We start from the raw sequence: 19,096 nt of genomic DNA on the forward strand, positions 1-19,096 counted from the left end.
AGTGACAAAATGAAACTTTAAAGTACATCCTAATAGAAAATTAGAGATTATGGAATTTTCATGACCAAAATAAATCCTTTTTCATACAGCAGTGTAGGGCTTGCAGTTCAAAGGTTTCAAGGCTTTAATCATGACCTGCAGACATGACTGACAAAGGTTCATGCCTTGAAATACTACATCTACAGAAGCCGTGTTCTAGGAAGAACGGTCTTTCTAAAGGATTTGCCCTGTCTTCTGAAATACAAAAATCTAGCCAAGAGGGGTCCAAGAAAGGGATACTTACAGATGCTAGATAGCTGAAAACCAGAAATGTACCAAGCTAATTTGAAAAGTACTATAAAAATAAGAAAAAAAAAGGAGGGACCTGACCTCAATTGGAGAATTCTGAGAGCATTTTCCAGGAGGTTGCATTATCATACCTATTGTGGGTTGGCATGGAGGCATTTGGAAGTGAAAAGCAGCAGGTAAGCCTAGAAAGAATAGAGTACCTAAAACGTACGAGCAGGTCTCCCACAAGTTGAGTACAAATGGCAATCTTTCCAATTCAGGGAGGAAAGAATAATTCTGAAATTCTCTTCTTCAACAACAGATTCAATGTTCTAGGATCAAGTAGTATGGGCCACCTGATTTTGTTGGGATGAGGAAGAATCAATTGTATTTAGGATTAAGAGCAACCCAATTTCAATTTGGAGCAACAGGTTTTTGCTCAAGAACAAAGAAGTGTCTGTCTTACTGCAACACAATTTAGTGAGAAGGTTCCCAGCAAAAGATGTCCCCATTTGTCCATTCCATCCACCCACTGCATTGTCATACACGTAGACTGTGAACTCTCTGTGGCTGGCACTGTTTGTCCCCAACTGCACAGACCCTGGCACAATGGGGCCATAATCCTACTATTGAAGTTGTTGGTACTACTATAATATCAAATTAGTGTTGCCAATCCTTGGTGCACTCAGCCACCACTTGCTATAGTAAGTTATAAGTAGCCCCTTGTTCACAGAACACAATCTCTATAAACTCTAAATACCCTGGCTGATTGTGATTTTTAAACACGCACTGTCTTCCAATATGTTCAGGCTTTAGTTGGAATCCTATAGCTTCAAAGCAGAGAATAGCTGACAATTAACAGATATTCAGAGATGGTCAAGAATGGAGTAAGAAGAAAATGGTTATAGAAAGTTACTATTTTACAATAGATTCATTCTGGAATTGTCAAATAAGAGCCCAATTCCCAGTGAAAGTCAAAGGAAGTTAGGTGCCTAACACCCACGGGCCCTTTTGAAAATCCAAGTCTCCGTAATTCAGAAAAACTAAAGATGCATTAACTGACATATTGACTGATTCAAATACTGCCCTTTAATTCTTGTGAGTTTCTCTTCTTACCAAAAAGATTAATTAGTTGATGGGCACATCAAGGAGTTCAAACACCCCTTCTTACACATGCTAAAGGGCTGGCCTTCATCCTCAATTACACCCATGTATTGGATCATTTCTCTTTTCAGTGGACTTCCAAAACACTACAAACATTTCCCACTTGATTAAAGAAGATTTTTTTTGCAGTTTCATAAAGGAACGTATGAAGTCACCTTGTACAACTACCCCTCAGTGGGTTCCCTGTTAATGTTAAATACTTTATTTTCCCTTATTCTAGCATAAAAGAGGACAAAAGAAAGAATCATGTGAAGAGTCACTAAACTAAACCAACGTATCAGTAGTTGGAAAGGTCCATTCTTTTAATATCTTCAGTGATCCCCTAAGAACTTCACATTTTATTTTTTATCTCTGAAGAAGACAAATGAAAATGGGGATGATCTTTTCTACTGACAGGCTAACAGGATCGGAAACTATACTGACCAAATATAGAAAAGGTGATCTTGGTAAATTGTGATTACACAGTCCATTATATTTATTAATGTGAGAAGCTGTTGCATGTGTTTGGATTTTGATGATTATATTGGAAAACATAAGGCACAGAGGTTTGCGTGTGTGTGTGTGTGTTTGCAATAATCTCCTGAGCATCATCATAACAAGCAAAGTGGAACATTCTGAGAAATTTGTCATGCCATGGAAAACAGTCCAGGAGCAAAAGAAGAATCAGTAATCTTCAGTAAAAGAATACTGCAACTCTCCTCTTCCATAGTTCATTCCACTTATGATTTTGATGAAAACAGCGAGACAGTAAGGTTTTATAAACACCACCACCTCATATTTTAGAGCACCACTCTACCATTCAGATAGGAGACCATTCAAAATTAAAAACTTTAATTAAATAATTAATTAAAAACGTTTCAAAGTCTGTTTGCTCAGTTCACTTTTCACTACAAGGCAAAAGTAGCTAACTGAAAGCACCCATACCTGTGGCCTCATTCTTGGATTCCATCTGACGTAGTAATTTACCCACAGTTCCAAATGGTTCAGACTGGCAACAGGATACAGGACGTGGTTTTCATAGTTTACATAGAAAGGATTAGTAAATTCATCTAGTTGACTGTTAATGTAGGACCATAAAGATACAGTCTTTGTACTTATCTCCTGAATAAATAAAAAGAATGGCATTTTAGTATACAGTAGAACCTCAGAGTTATGAACACCTTGGGAATGGAGGTTGTTCGTAACTCTGAACAAAATGTTATGATTATTTTTTCAAAAGTTTACAACTGAACATTGACTTAATACAGCGTTTCCCTTCATTTTTTTTAGTAGTTTATGTTGAACACAGTAACTGTACTGTATTTGCTTTTTTTTTTTTCCCTTTGTCTCTGCTGTGGTCTGATTGGGTACTTCCAGTTCTAAATGAGGTGTCTGGTTGACGGGTCAGTTTGTAACTCTGAGGTTCTAACGTATGTAATTCAAAATCTTTACATTTTAGCATAGTAATGTTCTTTTGCTCCAAAAACTATTTGATACACAATATTTATTTAAAGGCACATTACTTTAATTTGTTGAGATTTAGCAGCCTTGAAATACCATTTCCTTTTGTTATCCTTGGGGGAAATTTTTTTCCAAAAAGTCAGACTAGTTACTGCACTAACTGCGCATGGAAGCTAGTGGCAACTTTATTTACTACAATTCAGTAAGTGCTCAGAACATTTCCAATATCCATGTCACTGAACAGCTATAAGACTTAAACATAGTTGCAAGATTGTCATTTCTCCACAAAACTGTTCAGGAGCAGAATGAAGATTCTAGTATATTTGGGGGCTATTTTGCTTTTTGAGCTGATCAGTGTTACACTGTTTATAACCCTACAGTGATAACCATAGCTGGTCATATTCATAACAACACACTGACCAACCCAAAATGTGACAAAATTAAATTAGCTAGAAATCAGTTAAGAGAAGCACGTATCCTTTGGAATAACCAGAACAGTATTTGAGGAAAGTGAGTGTCATCTATTTTTTCCACTGTCTGCTTACAGCCATCTAAATATTGTACTTTTAATTAAGTGTCCAGTTTTAGCTTTATCTGCACTTTTAAAAAACTATATAATAATAAAAAAAATCACAATAAAACCATAAAATCAAGAATTCAGATTCTGAAACCTTATCAGCTTTATCTTGCAATTTTATACTCTTTCAATACTATAAAGCATCTGTTTCTACTACAGCTGTGTGTTAAATTGCTCTCTCTCTCTTTTTTTTCCCTTTTTTTTTTTTTTTTTTTTTTTTTAAAGGGAGCTGCATCCAATTATCCATTTGGGAAAGAAAGCTGTCTGGTAATCACATACTCACTAAGAATGTATTATTTAGCTCCATCTTGTGGTGTATGCATGCAATTTGTTGTATTAGATAAGTCAGCCAAGCCAGAAAAATACCAAAGCTAAACACAAACACTAAGGGACAGTTAATTATTTTACTGAAAGCATGAAGTGTGATGGAGAGGAGAAGGCCAACCACAAATGTACATTTTAAGCATAGTAATAATACTTTGAGACTGGATGAAGCATATTATAGAAGGTGCAAAGTGCTTCAGAGTGCAAGTGCTAACTTCACTAATACCAAAATATTTTAAATTCTCTCCCATCCTTCAACCTCATGTTCCATCATCAATAATCAAATCCTGCTTCAAATGATGCTCCAGACTGCAGCGTACTGGTAACGTTGCATCAACCATAGAACTCCTCTACAGATGGCCAAGATTTTGGTAAGAAGTGTTTTAGAGGTTTGTGCATGGACTGGGACATCATCTGGAACAGCAGTTCATGATCTACAGTGAGGTGGAAGGTGTAGAGCCTGACATAATTAGAAAAATGTTCTAATTCAACTATGTTGTAGAGTGGCCCTTCATCTGGTTATGGGGCTGTTGGGAACATATTTCTCATATCTATAACATTAAATTCATTTTCAGGCCAGCTCTAGAGGTTTAGATGACAACAAATTCCACTAAAACACAGGCTCAAATGTTCTTCTGTCTCATACTCAAAGCACCTCTGCATGAAATCAACATGTCAAACAGAAGCAAGTGTAGAACTTACCTCTTTCAATCGTTCTTGTTCACAGTTGTATAAAAAAGTCCCAAAGAGGCAACTATAAAGGTGATCCAAAATGGTGATCAGAAACAGTTCATTGAATTCAAAGGCTGCAGGAAACTTTAAAAAAGTATAGATTTTTATGTATTAGAATTATTTTAAACTTTTGTTATCCATAGTAAAGAGAAGCAATCGTATAAATAAGATAACAACCAAGAAATTCACAAGAAAAGGATGATTTTTTTGAAAAGTGGGGTTTACATCTATTGACAATCTTAAGAAATGCTAAGCAATTTTGATCATCTCTATTGTACTTAGGTAGTGCTTTTCATTGCAAAATCTAATGACACTTTACTAATATTCCAAAGTAAGCAAGTATTATATCCATTGTTTTAACAGAGGTTAATTGAGACAGAGGTATGGAGTGATCTGCTAACGTTAACAGTGACACCCAGCAACAGGACCAAGAAGCCCTGACTGGCAGTGTCCTGCAAACATTGCATCAAGTTATTTTTGTTACAGAATGCCATCTTAAAAAAACAAACACTTTGGGCATTTAAGAGCTTTATTTACTAAACTAATGTACAATAAATTGAACAGTTAAGATTGTTGCATGTACAACGTGTTTAATAGTAAATACGTATTTAAAAACACTCCCTTCTCATTCCACCCATTTTACATTGTCCCCTAATTCTCCCCTCAAGTTTATTATCCACTATGTAGAATAATCCTCTAATCCATCTTCCTTTTCATATTAGAATGTAAATCCCTCACACCTGGAATGAAAGAAGTATTATGTCAATATTCACCATTACATACTTTCTTCATAACTAACTAGAGGTTTTAAAGTACCAACGACCATATATGTATGTATGTGTATAAAATTACAGAAAGTTTAAGAATTATGAAACAAAAATCCAAGGCACCTGCAATTTTAGGAGCCCTACAAATTGAAATAATAAATAAAACTACAAAGGCTGGTATTTATTCAAATGAGAAAGGATTCTCTCAATAACCAGATTAAGTATTCTGTGACTGTCCACAACTGCCCCGTCCATAGGGCAAAGTAATTCTGCCCCTAGACAGTATGGGGAAGGACTCAAATAATTACAGAGAAAGGAAAATACTTTTTAAACAGGAGAAGAAATTTTTTTTAAAAGAGTGGTTTATTCTTCTATGAAAAAAGCATCATCTCAATAATGAGAAGTCTTTGCAGAGTCTCAAATGGTAGCTTTCTAGCTTCATACTGTGCAGGAAGCTGAAGTGAGTATTCAAGACATGGAGCAAGCAACATTCCAAGTTTCTTTTCCTTTTTTGTTTCAAAGAGAAACATTTTAAAGGCACAACTATAAACTATCCCAATGCAAAGGAAAGACAGGAAGAGCAGCAAGAGGCCAAAATATGGCTCCATCAGGAGCTCTGTAATGACCTGAAAATCAAAAAGGAATCAAAAAGTGGAAACCTGGGCAAATTGCTAAGGAGTACAAAAGAACAGCACGAGCATGTAGGGACAAAATCAGAAAGGCTAGGGCACAAAATGAGTTACACCTAGCAAGGGCTGTCAAAGGCAATAAGAAGTTCTATAAATACATTAGTAGCATGAGAAAGACAAAGAGAAGTGTAGGTCCTTTACTTAACAGGGAAGGAGCGCTAATAACATCAAGAAGGCTGAGTGTGTAATGTCTATTTTGCTTCAGTCTTCACTACAAAGGTGGTGACCAGATACACAAACACAATTAATATTAACAACAAGGGGGAAGGAATGCAAACCAAAATAGGGAAAGAATAAGTTAAAGAATATTTAGATAAGTTAGATGTATTCAGGTCAGTAGGGCCTGATGGAATTCATCCTAGGGTACCTAAGGAACTAACTGAAGCAATCTCAGAACCGTTAGCAACTACCTTCAAGAATTTATTAAGGATGGATGAGTTCCCAGAGGACTAAAGAAGGCAAAATGTAGTACCTATCTTTAAAAAGGAGAACAACAGGGACCTGGGTAATTATAGACCAGGCAGCCTAATGTTGGTACCTGGAAAGATACTGGAACAAATTATTAAACAATCAGTTTGTAAGCATTTAGAGAACAACAGGGTTATAAGGAATAGCCAAAATAGATTTGTCAAGAACAAATCATGCCAAACTAACCTAATTTGCTTCTTTGACAGGGTTGGTGGTCTAGTAGATGGGGGGAAGCAGTAAAGGTGATATATCTTGACTTTAGTAAGGCTTTCAACAGAGTCCCTCAACATTCTCATAAGTAAACTAGGGAAATTGGGCCCAGATTAAATTACTATAAGGTGGGTGCAAAACTGATCGAAAGACCATACTCAAAGAGTAGTTATCAATAGTTCAGTATCAAACAGGGAGGGCAAATCTAGAGGGGTCTCCCAGGGTCAGCCTTGGGTCTCGTACTATTCAATATTTTCATTAGTGACTTAGATAAGGGGGTGGTGAATATGCTTACAAAATTTGTGAGTTCACCAAGTTGTGAAGGGTTGCAAGCACTTTGGAAAACAGGATTAGAATTCCAAATGACAATCAACAAGAGGCAGTTGCAAAAAAGACTAATATAATTTGGAGCATTGTATATAAGACATGTGAAATAACTGTCAAACTCTACACAGCACTGGTGAGAACTCAACTGGCACAGTACAGTATCTGCAATTCTTGGGGGGGGGGGGCGGGGGGGTGTCACACTTTAGATGTGAACAAACTGGAGAGAGCCCAGAGGAAAGCAACTGAACTGTTCAGAAAACTTGACCTATGGGGAAAGGTTAAAAAAACTAGACATATTTGATCTTAACAAAAGACCACCGAGGTGGGGACCTGACAACAGTCTTCAAATATGTTAAGGGCTGTTACAAAGAGGACAGTAATCAATTATTCTCCATGTCCACTGAAGGCAGGACAAGAAATAATTGGCTTAATCTGTAGCAAGGGAGATTTAGGTTAGATATTAGGAAAAGCTTTCTAACTAGAAAGGTAATTAACCTCTGGAATCAGCTTCCAAGAGAAGCTGTGGAATCATCATCATTGCAGGTTTTTAAGAACAGGTTGGACAAACACCTGTTAGGGATGGTCTTGGTTTCCTTATCCTGCCCCAGTGCATGGGGCTGGACTTGATGACTACAAAGTTTGTTACCCACTTATGGATTTAGCTTAGAGGACTAACCCAGCAATTGTGACTGGGCACAAACTAAATGACCGAAAAAGACTTTCTCAGCCTTATCTATGATTTATAAAGGAAAATTTTTATTTATTTTGAAAGTGAGGAGTTGGATGACATAGACCATTTAGGTTTATAAATAACAGAAGTCTCTGGATTTTAAGAAATGCTTTGCCTTTAAACAAATGGAATTAAGATCCTAGTTCCATTTAACCATGTTAGTGATAGGGCTGTGTTGTGTAGAAAATATTGATATAAACTTTAAAAAGCTCAAGTAAACTGGTCTGGAAAAACTGAGGCATGAATAAAATCCACGGGTTCCCTGAACTCACCCAGTCTCCACCTTCCCATAGCAGCAGCGAGATACAGATGAATAAAGGTAGCGTGCAAAGGTTCAAAGTGAGATATAGAAACAGCTTTCAAGACAAAGCATCCCGTGAAGGAATTCTCTTTAACTGAAAGCATTTAATGAGCCCTGTCATCATAGAGTCATCTCTGTCACATAAGGGTTCTAAGCTGTGATTGGTCCATACTAATCAGATGAATACTGACATGGCAGCTAGTAAGATCTAGTGAAGCATATTCAAAATTCCATATGCCAGTGATGGCACTGTGACTAATTATTTAAAAGTGATAGTACTATTGAAACCCCATCTCTGGATAGAACCCCATCTCTGTTGGAAAGCTGATGTACCTAGACTGTAAAGCTTCTATTCCTGTTGCCGAAAAATCACTGACCTAAAAATTCTTAGCTCTCAATTTCCAAGCTCATTAGTGTCTGCTTGAGGATTCAGATGGAAAAATTCCCCAAGTGAAAATTTCATTTCCCTCCAATCCACTAATTCTGAGAAAATATCCAGTCCATTAGAATCTGTCATCTGGTGCTGTTGGACTTCATTATTTATTTCACTAAGTGAGCTATGTGAAGAAAGCTGCAGAAAATTTCTCAATTTAAGGTGACTGATGATGCTGAATTGAAGTTGATTCTGAAGCCCACAAAAGAAGCTTGCTGTTAAATGTTGTGATTAATAGGCCTGCCCTGCACTGCAGTAATATTTTAAGCTGGAACACTAACTGATTTAGTTCTCACTCTCCTGGAAGTGGATTGAGACAATCTGCTTGAGCACTGTACATCCCAAGAGAGTACGTTGTTAAGATTAATGAAAAGTGCATCTCTGGCTAGAGACAAGTCCTGGTTGTTACCACATAGAGGGACATTATCTTCATGCCCACTTGAATGTATTTTGCATATATTTGGGCTGCTGAATATTAGACGTGACAAGATATTATTGGAACTGCAGTGATTCCAAGCAGATTTACAGGCTACTTCATAGTATCAGTTGTTTCATCTCCCTTGAACAACTACAGATTACAGGAGGACTTTCTGATTTAAAGTTTGTGTCAGTCATGATTATTAGAATCACTTAAAGCAGCAGTTCTTAACTGGGGGCTGCAAAGAGGTTTCAGGGGTTCCGTCAAGCAGGACTGGCGTCAGACTCGCTAGGACCCAGGACTAAAGCCCTGGAGCCCCATGGGGACCGGAGTCCAGGAGGCTCCACTGACCCATGGAGGTTGAAGCTTCACCGCCCTGCCCCCTGGGACTGAAGCCGCAGCCTGAGCAACTGAGCTTTGCAGGGGTCTCTGTGGTGCGGACCCCCCTGTGGCAACAGGCCCTGGGCAACTGCACTGCTTGCTACGCCGTAGTACTGGCCCTGGCTTTTATATGCAGAAAAACAGTTTTTGTGGCACAGGTTGGCCATGGAGTTTTTATAGCGTGTTGCGTGGGGGGCCTTGGAAGGGAAAAGGTTGAGAACCCCTCACTTAAAGCATATGTTCTTTATTAAGAGCCAGCATCATTTATCTCAAGTTCTATATTATTCTATTTGTGTGTCATCAAGGCTAGGAAAACATGGGAAAATGTATAGCTGCTAAGGATTGAGGTTCATTGTTAAGATTCTGGAGCTATTCAGGAATTCACATCTTACTGGGAAACTAGAAATTCTCTCGTCTCACCAAAAGTGCATGTTTCAAAAACGTACATGTGGTGCAGTCCACCAGAAAGGAAAAAAATATGTGAATAAGACTTTTTTATGAATGTGTTCATTTTTGCCTGTTACAGCCTTAATATTTTTTCAATGCCGTGGCTGTTCAGGAAATTCAGAACTCAGGCTGGATTCAGATTTTGCCCAGATGTAAATTTGCAAACTGTTGCATAGTCCTTTTACTAGAGAGGACTAAACAGTTTATAGCAAAAACTAGGAGGCAACAAGGGAGATCACAAAAATAGAGAAGGCTGTTCTGAATTAAGTGTCTCCCTGAAGGATTTTTGTTCCTTCCAGATGTTTAGAACTGAGTTTTTTCTGCTGGGTAGTTGCTCTTGGCTTTTCTCAGAGGCAGAGACAAAGTTTTAAATGTTTTTCCAACCCTATTGCTATAGCATATTAATACCGAAATATACGTGTATACAAAGAGTGGGAAATTCTCTAGCAGGAAGTCTTAATCAAACATTTTATGAAACTTTGATGCCAATGAATTTACAAGAAGCCTTTTCAAAAAGATAAGCAGAATTGGAATGGGGGATTTGGGGGGACAAGGGACAGGGGAGGAGGGCTCCTGGGATAGAAAGTTCTTAATTCCACCTTACACTCCCGCACGTCCCCACCCCCCCATATGTTCCAGAAGGTGGTCTTGCAGGAACAGTTTCTTTGTAGAGTATTGTTACAGGAGGAAAGAGAGGCAGATGTCTACTATACTTCAGGGGTAAAACATTTTAGATTTACTTGGAAGCAAGGCCTTAGTTTGGATAACTTGATTTAGCAGCCCCAGTCAAGCCCAGCAGAATAGAAGAATGGAAGATCCTATAAGAGATTCTATATTAAAGTTTATTTCCCATGGAAGTGTAAGTAAGAGGAAAACTAGGCCTATGATAGATCTTCACGATAATGAACCTGTAAAATTTTGTGAGGACCGTAACATTTTGATACCCTAAGTACTACCCCCTTCAAAAAGGATCTTCTCCCAACTGTGATCTAAAGCTCGTGGTGGAAGGAGGAAAGCATATTTGAGCAGGTAAATATTGGAGTATATGTAAATTAGGAAATATTATTACACACACTAACTATGCAAGCATGTTTTTGAGACAACGAGAAAAGTAGTCCTCCCTGATTCACAATCAGATTATATTTGTGCCATTTTTAAAATACAGATAATCTCTTGTGAACATACACTGAATGCATTGGTGAAACAGCAACAAAGGTACTTTGCCCTATTACTTCTCACTTTAATCAAAGAATTCTGAGAAAGATTTTCTTCTAGAATCTCTCTACTTTCACTGAACTGTCAGGGTAGACCACTGTGCATATTTATTTATTTAAAGAAAATCTAACTTTTGAATTTGTCATCACTGCTTATTTAATTAGGTTAAAAACAGCTGAGTAAAAAGCCATTGGATTCTATATTAGTTTTCACTTTAAACACAATTTACAGAATTACATCTCTGCTTACTAATAAACTGAATGCTCAGCTTGCAAGACCCTACATAATATACAGTGGTCTAGTCACATCTGTTTCTAACCACTGGAAAAACTAAACTTTAAGGAGGATAGGTTCAAAAAAGAAAGAGCCATTAATCTTATTCATTTTTCAATTTAAAATGCTTTGAGATAATTCAGTGCTTCAATTTGCAGAAATGCACGTTCAACAGTCTATTCAGAACACAAAGAAATGCCTGGACATTGGCTTCACGTCAGTATTTCTACACTAGCCCGTCTCACATCTCTTCTAGATGAAAAAGCAGTACTAACTGTACATGAATTAATGGGTTTGTTCTTCCTCCAGTGTATTCAGTAGCCTACCCACAGTTAAAATTCTTTAACCAAAATTTAAAATGGTGCACATTTAAGGAAAACAGGGCCTGCCCTATGGATCAGAGTTTCAATAAAGAGGAGGAAGACATCCCCATGAACATCCGATTAAATTTTCTTACCTGTTTGGTCATTTGCCAAACACAATCAAGGAACTGAAGGAAAATGGGAGACCTGACTGCATCAGCATGGTCATCGGCTCCATGGCCTACTCGCTGAAAAACAGATGCTTTCATTTTAGTCAAATCCATTTAAAAGCAGTAACCAATAACACAAGTTCTGCAAAGATCTTAGGCAGGTTCTTGAAAAGGACTGTGATCAGCACACCTTTCTTCAAGCTAAACTCCACCCTTCCTATAACTAAAAACCCCCACCAGAATTCATTCACAAATATATTCCTATAGTCTGGCAGAATAGGAAGAGCACCCAGTCCACAAAATTCACACATTTTCCAGTGGTATGAGTGACAAACTTATTTTTAAAGTGTACATCCCATTAAACCCCAAATGATCTTGTTGATTCAAAGACTCAACATAAGGATATCTGCTTCTTCCTACATATGAGGAAAGAATAAATAGTTCAGAACTGCAGGAGATGTATCCTCCACTTCATTTCCACAGGGGAATGGATTCAGTGAATCTGGCACATTATGCTGGATCAACTAACTTTAACCGAAAGGTAGTTACGAGGACTGTGCAGAAACTATGACTATTCCATACCCACTCACCATAACCAAATGTTACGACAGCTACATCTCCAGTTCAGAAGCCCACATACAGCACCACAATCTTGTAATATTCCAGCTCAAGCTATTTTTTTTTCTTCCTTTAAACACTGTGGCTGTGGGATGACGACTTTAGTGATTTTTACCTACATGACAGCCATAGCTTTCTCCTTTTCATTTTCCTCAAGTAAGATCTGTTCACGTAAGTTTTTCACCATGCTCTGCAATCCTCCCCTCCTCCAGAAATGTCTCGACGTTTGTCTTGTGCTATTGGCTCAAACTCTGCCTCTCTTTTAAACTTTATATTAGAAATTGTTGTGCATTAATAGTTCACACAAAGCACTTTCACATCAACGGAACACTAAATCACTCATATTTCTCTTTCTTCACATACAGCAGGAACATTATTCTAAATGTTGCAAAATACAGTGACAAGCCACCTGACCCAAAAAAAAAAAAAAAAAAAAAAGCTTTGAAAGAGATAATTTTATTAATTCTTTCAACTTACCATTGCAAACCTATGTCCAAAACTTATCCACTCTTTTTCTATAAGAGCTTCAAATCCTTTGATAGTCCTGTAATAGCTGTCCAACATGAGCATGGCTAAAGAGGTGAGCTGGGCTGTACGATCCCAGCCGTCACTGCAGTGTACAACAACTGATGTTTTACCAGATTCAATTTTATCAGCAATTCTTACTGCTCCAGCAAGAAGAATCTTTAAAAAAAAAAAGAAAGTAGCATGTTAAAATGTCACATCAAGCCAACCTCTTGTAGTAAAGTAGCAATCAGTCCTAGAATGCTATATTTTAAAATTAGAATTCACACCCAATTATGTGTCCAAAACTACTGTAAATTAACATTAGAATCTCCTGAAAATCTGTTCATAAAGAAAACACTCAGATATACTGTAGACTATTCAGTAGAAAGATTACTCAAAAGACTACAGAATAAGATCAATCCTTTTAATAAATTCAGTTATCCTGCAAACTATTATCATCTTTCTTCCTCAGCATTCAGTTTTCAACCAGTAAGTACAGGGGGGAGTGCAGCTAATCAAACCCTACAGCAGATTATTGGGAAGCTCAGACAAGAAAAGGGGTGTGCTTACTTGCTGATCACTTGCCCTGATTTGTTGGTGCATGGAGTATACATGATGTTCATATAGGGAACGGGTCTTTATTTCTACTAGAAATAACTTGGATCAGAAGTCAGAGTGGCACAAGACGGTAGAAACTCATAAGAGCATTACACTTATTTTTTTCCAATGAAACTCCTTCTATTGATTTCCTCAGTCATGTTTGGCAGCTGTTCAGTTGTTTAACTTGGAGTATTCTCTCCGGCACAGATGTGTCCACAACACGATTCCTGATAGCACTGACAACTACGTGAGAAGCAGCTAGAACTAGGGCCGCTGGAAGGGCTCCGGACTTCGGATTCTGACCTCAGCAAAGCCAACTCTGACGTCAGTAAAGACAATCTAATGAGACATTTGAGATCTTTCTCTTCCAAGGCATGCAAAGACACTTCCAAAGCTGGAAAGCCTGCATCCACTGGAGCAACTTTGCTTTCACAGGACACAATCTTGAAAGCCATTCAGGCTTCTGAGACAAAGCTACACAGATTTTGTTCTTTTATGGTTAAACTGAAGGATGCAAGGATGTAACTACTGTAGGTCAATGTTAAAGCTTGAGTTAGTAAATTAAATGGTGTGCAATTTGATCTGGTTAGTCCTATAGCTCTCACATGTTTATTAAGTCACAGACAATGCATTACTGCATTGAAAAATTATAAATATTACAAAAAGTCATCTTATGTTGTTGGATCTTTGAAAAGGAATGGAAAAAGACAATTCATGTGACATAAGTATAGCAGCACTCTATGTCCTAGAAAGATCACTGAGAGTGGTACTCATGCCAGTCAAGCATTACTGCAGAAAGAGTAGATGCAGGCAGTGAATAGAAAATGGGAGAAGGAACAAAAGCTAGGTGGTATTAGTTTAGCAACATCTTGTGGAATGAGGTGGGGCATTTTGTTCCACTTTGGACAAATGGTTCATTTGTAAAAATTTTAAAGAAACTAAATTTTATTTTTTTCCATAAAATACTTTTTGTTGTCAAGGTTCCTTCCCCACTCTGAACTCTAGGGTACAGATGTGGGGACCTGCATGAAAACCACCTAAGCTTACTTTTACCGGCATAGGTTAAAACTTCCCCAAGGTACAAATTATTTTACCCTTTGCCCTTGGACTTCCACTGCCACCACCAAACGTTTATCTGGGTTTATTTTATTAGGAAAGTGTTGTTTGGAAACTTCTTTCCCCCCAAAATCCTCCCAACCCTTGCACCCCACTTCCTGGGGAAGGTTTGATGAAAATCTTCACCAATTTGCATAGGTGATCACAGACCCAAACCCTTGGATCTTAAGAACAATGGAAAAAAAGCATTCAGTTCTTGAAAAGAAGAATTTTAATAGAAGTAACAGTAAAAAAAGAAGTAACAATAAAAAGAATCACCTCTGTCAAATCAGGATGGTAAATACCTTACAGGGTAATTAGATTCAAAACATAGAGAATCCCTCTAGGCAAAACCTTAAGTTACAAAAAGACACACAGACAGGAATATCCATTCTATTCAGCACAGCTTAATTTCTCAGCCATTTAAAGAAATCATAATCTAACGCATATCTAGCTAGATTACTTACTAAATTCTAAGGACTCCATTCCTCTTCTGTTCCCGGCAAAAGCATCACACAGACAGACGCTTTGTTTTGCTCTCCCCCCAGCTTTTGAAAGTATCTTGTCTCCTCATTGGTCATTTTGGTCAGGTGCCAGTGAGGTTATCCTAGCTTCTTAACCCTTTACAGGTGAAAGGATTTTTCCTCTGGCCAGGAGGGATTTTAAAGGGGTTTACCCTTCCCTTTATATTTATGACATGTTAACTTCTCTTTCAGTATTTTTAACTTACCTATCATTGTGGTAGCTAAACACCACGAAGGGCTGGTCTACACTGAAAACTTACATTGGCATTGCTAGGTCTCCCAGAGGTATGAAAAAGCCACACCCCGAAGAGACACAGCTGTGCCGACCTAACCCTCAGTGTAGACAGTGCTAGGTCGACCGGAGAATTGTTCCACTGACCTAGCTACTGCCTCTCGGGGAGATGGATTAACTACAGAGATGGGAGAACCCCTTCGGTTGCTATAGTGAGGCCAGGTCTGCACTACAAACTTACACTGGTATAACTACATCACTCCGGGGTGTGAAAAATCCACACCCCTGAGCAAGGCAGTTATACTGACGTAACTCATGGTGTAGACAACACTATGTTGAAGGGGGAGTTTTTCCTATTGACATAGCTACCACCTCTTACAGAGGTGGATTAACCATGCCAACAGGAGAAGCTCTCCCATCCGCGTAGTAGCATCGTCACTAAAGTGCTACAGCAGCACAGCTGCACCAATACAGATTCACCACTTCAGCGCTATGTGTATAGACCAGCCCTTAGTGCCTACACTGAACTGCTGAAGCTATGCCACTGTAGCATTTTTAATGCAGACATAACCAAAAAGTCTTTTATAGTTAAGCTGCAGTTTGAGCTAGCACCAAATAAGTTGAAAAATTCTGAGCATCATCCACAGACTGTATTCAGACAGAATTTTTTTTAAATAGAGATAAACATATGTCAGCCACTACCATCTTCATCAGTCTAAAAATTCTCAGGGTACTATTCTAAACTTAACTATGAAATTGAGATTTCAGGATCCAATCCTGCCATCCTATTCAAGCAGAGAGCTCCCACTGAAGTTAATCACATCTCAATCTCATTATCTGGTCTACAGCCAGTTTTTTTTTAAATGGACAGTCAAACTTAAGTATCAAATTCATAAATTTGGATGGAAAAAGGCTTTTGGATTGTGAATATTTAATAGTTTGATAGGAATGGAAGATTTTAAACTAAATAAGAAAGTTAAGTTCTTCCCAAAATAGCAAATATTTATTTTATATTTTTGCTCCCTCTGCTGGCTCTTCTGTAGCAGTTAAACTGAATTACCAGAGCTAAGATTATATGAATAATTTTGTGCACAATCCAAAAATGCTTTGCATGAGTGACATTTGATTTGAAGTTGTATAAAGCAAATTCCACATTAAATGCCATTCCATCAATATTTACCACCAAAAAGAAGGGAAAATAGCAGAGAAATCATCCATTCTAAAGCTTCTTAGAGGTTAATAAAACACTTAGTAAATTTAAACATGATATGGACTGACTTATTTTAGTGCAGTGTAAAATAATAAAAGGAGACTGTAATCCATACGGTAACAGGGACCAATCCATCTTCCACTGAAGTCAGGCCCACTGAAATATGCATATCCACAAATGCTTCATTAATGGCATAGAATGGCAGGATGAGGAGGGCTGTGGTGTTTAAAAATGAAGTCCCGCTGGTAGCTGTCCAAGTGAAATTTGAATTTCCCATGGCACTTTTCCAAAAAGCAGGGATAATCCTGGTATCCCGGCCAACATTCACACTCTCATGAAAACTAAGTGCTGTCCAGAACTGAATGTGATCCTACATTATCAGGATTTAATTGACTACTTCCTACTACCTACAGTATGAAATACATAATATGCAGTATGGCATATATTTATATTCTATCTGATCTGAAATATTGTGTTCTAAATAAAACTTGTAAAAAGGGTTACTTTTTAGGATTATCCTGACCAAAGACATGATAAACACAGAGAAAGGATTTCTAGTGTGGTCTATTGAAATTCAAGCAAATACATTGCTTTAAAAAGCAAAAAGCATGCAATGTCTTTAACATCTATAGTCTCTTACCCTTATGTATTCCAACCAGTGCGTTGAATCCACATTGGACAACCACCGTGCCTCATCAATCGAAGGATAAACTATTTCTTTCAGCTTCCGCAATGATTCTCTCATCACATGTATGTTATGTATTTCCAAAAAGACCAGCTCAGCATTTGGGTAGGCACTTTCACTTTCATATCCTCCACCTTTTGCCTGTCATTTAAAATTTTAAAGAGTACAGGAGTTTCTGATAAGATCCTGAGGGTTATTTTTGCTTTCTAGGGAGTTTTAGAGGCGGTTATTTTAGAACAAATGAAAACACATTTTAAGAAAAATAAACACTGATGTTTAACTACTCCCAGAAGCAGGGCCGTCCCTAGACATTTTGGTGCCCCAGGCCTGTGAGGGGGGGAGGGACTGGCCCCAGGCCTCTGCAGGGGGGGCAGGAGCAGGCTTGGGGGGGCAGGGGCAAAACCACCCCCCAGCACGAGTCGGCAGAGCGGAGCGGGTTGGGGCTGGGTCGCTCCACTTCCTCCCGCCTGGTGATTGCAGGGCGGGCCTGACCCCGTACTCACGGGGTGGTGGGAAGTGGAGTGACCTGGCCCCAGCCCTCTCTGCTCCCCTAGATCCCAGTCTTGGGACTTGGGGGGATGGGGGGAACCACTCCCCAGCACTCACCGGCGGCGCAACTGGGAACCGGTGGAGCAGAGCAGGCTGACGCTGGGTCACTCCATTTCCCGCCACCCGGTGAGTACAGGGCGTGCGCAACCCCTGCTGCAGTCCCCCAGGATATAGTGGGGGTGGGAAGAGGCGGGGCAGGGGTAGAGCAGGGGCGAGACTGGGGCGGAGCAGGGGAGGGAAGAGGCGGGGCGGAGGCTTTGGGAAAGAGGCAGAGCATGGGCGGGGGCTGCTTTCCTGGCTAGCTCAGCCGGCTGGGGATCAGGCTGGCCGCTGGAGCAGCACGCAGCATAGTTTGTGTATGAGTAAGGATGGCCCTGCCCAGAAGCTGGGAATGGACAATAGGGGATGGATCACTTGATGATTGCCTGTTCTGTTCATTCCCTCTGAAGCACCTGGTTAGGGTTAATTTGGACTACTACGTTCCTTCCCCACCCCTATTTATTTTTAAGTACACTATTTCAGTGCACAGTTACTTCAGTAATTGATGCCATATACATAAGAAATAAATCAGGGGACTCCATGTAGTCTTTTTCCCCTCTCCTCCCACCATAATCATTACCAGCACATCTGTACTTCCTACAGCTTTCTTCTATTTGCAAAACTGACTCAAACTGTAATAAACTCAATTGGCCCATGTCCAGGCCATTGAAGTACTTCTTCAGTAAGTTACTATCTCGACAGAAGGATTCTTTTACAATACAGGACAAGGAGCTAGGAACCAATAAGTTCAAATCTTGGTTCTGACAACACTTGTGACTGCAATCAAGTCAATCTCTGCCTCAGTCTCCACCCAACTTTAAACTGGAGATAGCAATAACTCACAGGGCTGCTGCAAGAATTAGTTAATGCTGACAAAATGCTTTGATACTATCAAGGGGCTTACACTTTTATTACTTTATTGTGAGAAGTGAACTTCTATGGAAAATATAAGAATAAAGTTTATTTCTCAGTACATGGGCAAAGTAATCTCCATTTTAACAAATGACAACCTACCTTGTTTGTATCAGCAACACTGTTTTGTCTGGCATCAAAGATGATAAGCTTGTGCGACTGAGCATTGGCATCCATTATTGTTTGTAAGTATTTTTCATCTTCTTTGCAACGTTTGTCATTCGGGCCTACCAGTGGCTGGCTGCAGCGTGTTATAGTTGCCTGGCTCTCGGGGTGAATCCAAGACAACACCTGCGTTTAAAAAAAGTTAGTTTCAGGATAGTGCACCAGCATCAAATTGACATTCCTTAGAGCAATTGGTCAGTCATAATAAGCCATGGTACAACTTCCCAGTGGGACAGAGAATGTAAATTTCAATAAGAATAATTCATACCACATACATTCAAAAGTGGGATGATGAGAAAATAGCAGATTAATACCATGGCTGTAA

General features: G+C 38.9%; 1 protein-coding gene across 7 annotated transcripts in view; it reads right to left on the reverse strand.

The window, feature by feature from the left end:
• The window catches only part of MTMR1 (myotubularin related protein 1), a 51,718-nt gene that overhangs the window by 11,580 nt on the left and 21,042 nt on the right, over nucleotides 1-19,096 (reverse strand). For 6 of the 7 annotated variants that reach the window (XM_074962611.1, XM_074962609.1, XM_074962608.1 and 3 more), the window contains 6 exons: nucleotides 18,709-18,897; nucleotides 17,062-17,247; nucleotides 12,731-12,937; nucleotides 11,621-11,713; nucleotides 4,475-4,588; nucleotides 2,356-2,532 (listed from right to left, as the gene is read on the reverse strand). In XM_074962611.1, the coding sequence (XP_074818712.1) occupies nucleotides 2,356-2,532; nucleotides 4,475-4,588; nucleotides 11,621-11,713; nucleotides 12,731-12,937; nucleotides 17,062-17,247; nucleotides 18,709-18,897 (966 nt within the window). Of the gene's footprint in view, nucleotides 1-2,355; nucleotides 2,533-4,474; nucleotides 4,589-5,130; nucleotides 5,245-11,620; nucleotides 11,714-12,730; nucleotides 12,938-17,061; nucleotides 17,248-18,708; nucleotides 18,898-19,096 lie in introns of those variants that run through there. The other variant, XM_074962612.1, reaches the window with a different exon arrangement.

This window comes from Natator depressus, chromosome 9 (genome assembly GCF_965152275.1).
Source record: "Natator depressus isolate rNatDep1 chromosome 9, rNatDep2.hap1, whole genome shotgun sequence".
NCBI lineage: Eukaryota > Metazoa > Chordata > Testudines > Cheloniidae > Natator > Natator depressus.